Genomic DNA, 7721 nt, shown 5'->3' with positions numbered 1-7721 from the left:
ATTGTTCATGTGTTCCTTAGACATTTTAGCCGTCACCGTGCTGCTAAGGGTCCCACTGAGCCTGTGGCCCAGCTCTATCATTACTGCTCTGTAGAGATGCTGTACCAAGGCAGGCCCTTTCAAAATTTTCTAAGAAGGCTATAGTATATCACCTGCCTGGGTGGAATTTTCTGGGAGGATGACAAACAGTACCTGGGAAGGGTTTAGGGTTGGCGCCACATCTCTGCTTAACCAGATCTAAGCTAGTAATTAAGCTTAGAAGTGTCCATGCAGGTCCCCACATCTGTACCCTAAAGTTCAGAGTGGGGAAGGAACCTTGACAAGCCTATATAAAATAATATTAGAACTGGTGCAGGAAGGGAGAGATTAATATTTTTTCTATTTATTTTCAGCTGCTTAGGGAAAAATGTTTTGCATTCCCATGACATATGGTTTAATGTGTTCGTTTTACTAATTTTGTTTATTAGGCCACTGATTTCTTTATAAAGTTTATAAAGTAAGAAAAATATTAAACATGCTGCCTTGAGAAATAAGTAGTATAAAAGGGCTATTTAGACAAAATGAAAATCTTCAATAAGCAATAATATACTTCTTTTATACAGTGCCTTTCAAAATGTTTAAGAAATTATATACATAAAAAATTCATCCACCCTGGAATGCAGCTACTTCTGGGGTGAAACATGATAACTGTTTAATCTCATAGCTGGATAGGGCACAATAGTCTAGGATGGTAAATGTGTATATAATACAGTATATAACCACATTGTCCAAAGAGAATAACTGGGATTTGGTTATTACATGGGCTATCTTAACAAATACAAAAAATACTGAGGATGCTTTCATGACCACAACTGGTCAGAATCTGGTTTGTCTCAGGCAAAAAGATTACAAAATGTAGTTGTTTCAGTTATATTCACATCTATGGATAATACCTTTAAATTATGGATTTAAAGCTATTACACCTTTTCATCAAACTATGTGCAGTTCTGATTTATCAAAATGGTCTTTTGGGGGAGTAAAAGCACAGTACTTCTCCTCTCTCTAGGAAGATGTCTTCTGAGATTGTTTTTGCCAATAATTTGAAAATACAAGATTCACACATGCTGTGATAGTAGCTGAAAGACTTCATGGAACAAGTGCCTTTGGGGAAAACCTTGCAGACAAAGTCTTACCTTGTGCTTTTCAATGTCTTTTATGGACTTTGCCTGCAAGGTTTTCCCCAAAGGCACTTGTTCCATGAAGTCTTTCAGCTAGTATCATGACATTTGGTGTTTGCATACATGATAGTTGTTTGCATGAATAGAGAGGACTGCTAGGAAAAGTAGGGTGAGAGGTGAGCCATCAGAGAAGAGATTTGACTACCAGTCCAGAGCAGCAGTCACTGAGCACTGCTTCACCTCTTCCCCATAATGATTAAGGGCCTTGGGGAAAGGAGAAGGGGATATAGAGAAGCCTGGAAGAAAGGGAATGACAAAAGGAGCTTTGGAAGGGAATAGGAGGAGGGAAAGGGAAACACACTAGGTGGTGAGGCACGGGGAGCTGTGAGGGCTCCTGGACAACAGGCAGAGTTGGTAGAAGGAAGGACTCCAAGAGGAAGGGGTATGCTGGGATATAGAAGAGACTGAGGAATTTCATAGTGTGAGAAGCCTGAAAAGAGACCAGGGGTAATGTAGAGGGAGAGTGGAAACTTGTCATGTCTGAAGAATATTTCTAAGGGCTGGTTTACACACAGATTTTGTACTAAATAATTATATCAAATAGGGGCTATGATTTTTTATGGAAATATTTAGACCATTACAACCCTTAGTGTGGACATAGTTATAACATTATAACGGTGCCTTGTACTGGTCAGTCTTATTCCCCTTCCTATGCTGGAATAAGCTATATTAATATAAGCATTTTTTGCAGGTATAACTGCAACCACACTAGGATGATTGAACTCTGGGGTGTCGACAAGGCCTCAGAAGGAGAACAGGATGGAAGCCTGCTGAACTGCCCCATAGGAGAAGTGGCTGGGAGTAATGTTATTGGAGAGATGGAGAGAAGAAAAGAGAGAGGAGTTTGTGTTATTGTGGGTTTTGCAGATCTCATGCTGCAAGGAAGTGTATATAAATACACCCAACTGTCCCCCCAACTGTGTGGGTAAAATTACTCCATTGAAGAAAACCTTTCTTTTCTCCCTGATACAGCTCCCAACTCTTGTGATTTTGTAGATTCTTACAATACATACATATCACTAGAGAGTCTGATTATCTGATTTCTGGCTTCTAACCTGTTAAATATTGGCCTTTATAAAAATGGTTGCCATCTTCCATTATTGTTAGACAGATGTAATGTTAACAAGTTCATTCCACAGAAATTTGAAGTAAGAGGCTACATAGCTTATTTGATTAACAAGAGGCAGACAGAAACATAGGCGGCGGGTTATATGGGCTCGAGGTGCCCGGGCTCCAGGAATATTCAGGGTCAGGTGCCCTGCTCCAGCAATATTTGGAGCTGGGTCTCTCCCCCGGCCCTGCCTGGATCGGGCCCCAGCCCCTGCCCCCACAGATTTCCCACCACCACCCCGCCCCGCCGCGCCATGTCCCTCCCTGGAGTGGGTCCCGGCCTCCACCTTCCACCCCTCTCCCTGCATCCCCCCTCCGCCCTGTCCTTGTCTGCTCGCAGATCGGCTCCCGGCAGAACTGCTGTCTGCTGCCCCAGGGTCCTAGCGCCTGCCAGCCGCTAATGGCAAGTATCATAAGCCTCTTCCCAAATCTGGACCTTAGCGTCCAAAAATCTGGGTGCCTAGCATGAACCCCTCTAAGCTCAATTTACCAGCTTAGATCTGATCTCGCTGCCACCATCCAAAATTTCCAGGGTTTTGGCCCCCTCTGGTCTCCCCATTACCTTCCCTGGAGGGACCCCAAGACTCAGAAACCCTGAGCCTACAACAAAGGGAAATAACACTATCTCCTTCCTCTCTCTCGCCACCAGACTTTCTTGGGCTAATGGGAGATTTATGCATCTTTACATCACAATCCAAGAAGCATATTCATATTCCCGAGACAAAACACCACTACAGAAAACAGAAAGAGGTTCTTCTTCCCCATAGCTTCTTTCGGCGCTGGACACTAGGAGAGTTAACAAAAGTGTTGATTTCCACCTCCCTGTTTTCCTTCTTTTAACGCAGAGAAACTCAAAACAGGTTGTTAAAAAGAAGATTTATATAAAAAGAAGAAAATAGACATCAATGATTCTCTGCATCACAGGGATGACAATATGGGCTAATTGTATAAGAAATACAAATATCAGTCTGATTCAAAAGATTCAACATTTGAAACATTCAAGCAAGTTACAACACATGTATCACCCAAAACAACTAAAGCCTATATATTTTTCCCCTACTGTACTTAAAGTTGGACATAGAAGATTAGAAGAAGAAAACTTTATAGCTGAGAGACAAAAGACTCAGAGTCAAAAATTTCCTGATTTGAAAAATCCAGTTTCTGATTGTCTCTGGTCAGTTGTTTGGATTTCCTTTGTTAAACCACTTATAGGTAAAGAACATTAACTTAGCTATCTATTTATGAAGCAAGGCGCTGCCTTACATTCTCGTCTTCTGCCTAGCCTGAGCCTTCAACCGCCCAAACCTATCCTCAGCCAACCCTTACCCTGCACGATCCTCTCCAGCGAGCCCTCATCCCACTAATCGTATCCAAGTCAGCTACATGACCTCAGTGCACTACTCTCTGCCAGCAGAGTCACCCTCACACGATGATCTGCCGCAGAGCCCTCATCCCTTGCAATAATCTCTGTCGGCAGAGCTCCTCCCCACACATCTACGCCTCTGCCCAGCTCTGACCCCATCGGTATGAACCACTCATTTCCCCAAACCTCATTCCTGCCAGCCGATCTCTGCCTACCGCGTGCCCAACCACTCCCTTTCTAATCAGGCCAAGCCGCCAATATGTCACGCTGCAGCCCTTATCCTCCTGCACACCTAACCGCTTGCCCTAGCCCAGAGTATGCACCACACCAATCCGCTCAGAGCCTGCACCCCTCACCCCTTCCTACACCCCCACCACCAGCCCAGAGCCTGCACCCAAACTCCATCCTGAAGCCTGCAGCCCTCACCCCCTCCTGCACACCCACCCCATGCCCCAGCCCAGAGACTGCACCCAGCACCCAAACTCCTTCCCAAAGCCTGCACCCCTTCTGCACCCTAATCCCCAGCCCAGGACCTGCATCCTAGACCTCCCCCCTGAAATCCTGCCCAGAGCCTTAGGCAGGTGGAGGTGGAGTTTGAGGGGCAGAGTTGGGGGGGCAGGTTCTGGGTACCACCAAAATTTCTACAAACTTGCCTCCCATGGACAGAAATACATTCACACTATACATAGGTGTCAGGAGGGATTTGATGACTTGCTAAAAATTAAACCATAATGAAAAGCTTACCTCCCTATGAACCTGAAGGTGACAGCAGTGCTAATATATATTACTCCTGAGTCTCTGAAATCTCAAAGGTTTGTATGTCAACAGTTCCTGGGGGCAGATACAACTAAAGGGGAGATTAAAAATCCTACACAGGCTCTTCCTATAGTAGTTGGGAGGAGTACTGAACCTGATGGGCTTCCTGAGAAAATTGATTTTGTCTTTTCAAACACCCTTTTATTAATGTAGGCCTAACCTAAGTAACTTGACATAAGTAAGACCTTGTTTCTTGGTGGGCATGACTGAGAAGGGAATGGAAGATTAAGCTGTAAATAAGGGCGTAACAAGCATTAGGCTGGAGTCAGGTTAGCTAAGATAAGCAGGAACACCTTGGTACTAGGGACAACGGACAAGATAAATCTGGAATACAGCGATCATGAACAGCACAAGGACAGAGCACACTGTACAGACATTGGTTCCTGAACAGTAATCAAGTGAATCATGAATCCCATGATGCAATGTATAGTTGGGAATGCAGATGTTAGTAAAGATGTATATATGGGAAAGTTTTGCTGTGTAACTTTGGATTTGCACTGCACCCTCCATCATCCATGTGTTTGAGTCTGGCCAGCCTGGGTGCAGTGTTGCTGTATGCCAAATAAAGGTACTTAAGTGACAAATTCCAGAATCAAATTGAGGAACTGAGTTTTTGGGAACCGACAGGGAACGAGGAACCCGCCGCTGAATTGCTGGACGTACTGCCCCTCTCCGTTGGCTGCCACGAGCACCTGCTTGCTGGGCTGGTACCTGGAGCTGGTGCTGGCTGGGTCAGGGGGCTGGGGTGTGGGAGGGGGTGAGGGCTTCAGTTGGGGGTACAGGCTCTGGGGTAGGGCTGGGGATGAAGAGTTTGGGATGTAGGAGGGGGATCTGCGTTTGGGGGGGCTCAGGGCTGGGGCAGAAGGTTGGGTCCTAGAAAAGGGGGAGGGGGAAGGGGGGCAAGAGGCTCCACACGCAGCTCTCGCCCGCAGGCACCGCCCCACTCCAGCTCCCATTGGCCGCTGTGGAGACGGTGCTTGGGGCAGCGCATGGAGCCCTGGTGCAAGCGCTGGGAGGGAAGGGGGAAAAGCAGGATGCAGCAGCGTGCTCAGGGGAGGAGGTGGAGATGAGCTGGGGCGGGGAGCTGCCAGTGGGTACAGAGCCCCACCCATTTTTCCTCTTGGGTGCTTCAGCCCTAGTTAGGAGCCCTGGAGCACCCAGGGAGTCAGCCCCTGTGTGTGTGGAGTCTGCGCATTCACATATCAAAACAGAGCTTTTCACCCATGGAAATCAAGGCACTTAAGTGGTTTTCCTAAGCAGTAGCACACGCCGGTGTGTGGCGGGGAGTCAGGGCTGAAGAGAGGAGTTTCTCTCTCTAACACTGAGAGAGCCCCGAAAGGGTGTCAGGCCTAAACTGTTGGGCAAAATCCGCCTTCTCCCACGAGTGAGAGAATTGGCACGGAAAGCGATTGGATGATCGCGAGGAGGCTGCCAGGACGTCTTTCTTTTGCTCTCCCCACGAGCGGGAGCATCTGCACGCCCAGGCAGCCTTAGAACTGTACTGGTGCCCAGTGACCTCCCCCCGACGCCATTTTGGGAGCAGGGGTAGGCGGGACTACATTTCCCAGCATGCTGGGGCAGCGAGCGGCGCCATCTTGCCTCGTTGGGCAGCTGGGTCTCCTTGGGAAGCAAGAGGGGAGGAAGCTGTAGTTCAGCCCATGGCTCTTTTCCCAGCCTTTGCCGGCGCCGCTGAGCCCGGGGAGACGCCAGCCAGCGGTAGCGAGGGCTCCAGGAGAGGTAACGTCCTCCTAGGGGGTCGTCATCAGCGGCCTGGTGCTCTGGCGGCCCCCAGCTGCAGCGAGCCTGCCCCGGTACCTCTGCTCACGTCCCCAGACCTGCGTCCAGAAACCCTGCTGGGTTTCCTGCTCCTTATAGTGACCCCGCCCTGCCCCTCTCAGCAGCCCCACGGGGCCAGCCCTACACACACGCTCCCTCCAAGGGATGGCTCCGCTTCCGCTGCTCCGTGCGCGGAGGTGTGGCCCGGGCCCCTGAGGGGAAGGGGAAGGGAAAGGGAAAGCGGCGGCATCAGGTACATGAAGGTGCCTGCTGTCCACATGGGGCGGGGGGGTGTTGCCGTGTTAGTTATGCCCGGTTGTCAAGGTGGCCCCCGTTTTATGCCGTGCAGCTGGTACCCGGGAGCGCACTGACTGAGTTGTAATACAGGGGTTTTCAGTGAGGCTACTGCTGGGAAGTCGGGGGGGGGGGGAGGCGTGCCAGAAAATTGATAGCCTAACTTGTGACTGCGCTGGGGGTATGGCGATTTAAAAACACCATGAAATTCGCTGATTTTCAGGTCCTGCCCTCGAGGTAGACCTCTGTTCCCCTGTATTCTTTCTCCAGGTTGTGTTAACTTTGGACAAAGTTGGTCTTCATTCTTTTTACCCAGGTCCACAACATAAATATAGTTTCTGTAAATAAAACTATCATTTTTGTGCGAGACAGTAAGACAGTTGCAGAGAAAACCTGAAATAGTGACACCTACAGTTTTTTCCATGAGAGCCCACCCTCCTGTGTTATGCAGCAGTGGTTCTCAACCCGTTTTCTTTTTGAAGCCCACCCAACATGCTTTAAAAACTCCATGGCCCACTTGTGCCACCCCAACTGTTTTTCTGCATATCCAGAAGATTAAAAGCCAAGCTGGCATTAGATGTAGCAAGCAGGGTAATTGTCCGGGCACTATGGTGCAGGAGGCTTCGCGAAGCTAAGTTGCTCAGGCTTCAGCCCTGGGCAGTGGGGCTCTGCTTTCTGCCCTGGGGCTCCAGCAACTCTAACCCCGGCTCTGTGCTTTGGTTTATTTTGTCTGACCCCCTGAGATGTGCTCACTGCCCCTCAGGGGGCCTTGGACCTCTGACTCAGAACTGCCGTTATACACCATGCGGTGCGTCCATTATATGGCACTGTAACCTTTGGTGCTGCCCTCACAATGAGGGGACCTTTTAGCCACGTTAGGGGACCTTGTTGGGTAGTGAAACCTGGACAGGATAGATGGTACTGGTTAAAGTCCCAGTCCTGCAAATTACATTGCATGGGAATACCTATGTGCCCATATGGAGATCCAGTAGGGTTTTTCATGGATGCAGAGCTCTGACCACACATTGTAATTTGCAGGACTGTGACCTGGCTGTGTATGGACTTCATGGCCCCACAACAATCTTTCATCTTATAGACTTGAAGGCATATAGACCAAGAGGTTGAGACTGAAGTTCAGATTTGGG

The 7721-nt window shown here is 48.6% G+C and overlaps 1 protein-coding gene across 4 annotated transcripts in view; it reads left to right on the top strand.

Moving 5' to 3' along the window:
- The first annotated feature begins 6061 nt into the window (after window positions 1-6061).
- The window catches only part of NRDE2 (NRDE-2, necessary for RNA interference, domain containing), a 70275-nt gene continuing 68615 nt past the window's right edge, over window positions 6062-7721 (top strand). For 2 of the 4 annotated variants that reach the window (XR_012655828.1, XM_075065635.1), the window contains exon 1: window positions 6062-6243. Coding sequence is in view for 3 of the 4 variants with exons in the window: in XM_075065635.1 (XP_074921736.1) it covers window positions 6165-6243 (79 nt within the window). In the remaining variant the exon portion in view is untranslated. The remainder of the gene's footprint in view (window positions 6244-7721) is intronic. The other 2 variants (XM_075065633.1, XM_032784421.2) reach the window with 2 other exon arrangements.

The sequence above is a fragment of the Chelonoidis abingdonii genome, chromosome 4 (genome assembly GCF_003597395.2).
Source record: "Chelonoidis abingdonii isolate Lonesome George chromosome 4, CheloAbing_2.0, whole genome shotgun sequence".
Lineage (NCBI taxonomy): Eukaryota > Metazoa > Chordata > Testudines > Testudinidae > Chelonoidis > Chelonoidis abingdonii.
The sequence above is the reverse complement of the archived record's forward strand: the minus strand, read 5'-3'. Positions and strand labels throughout refer to the sequence as shown.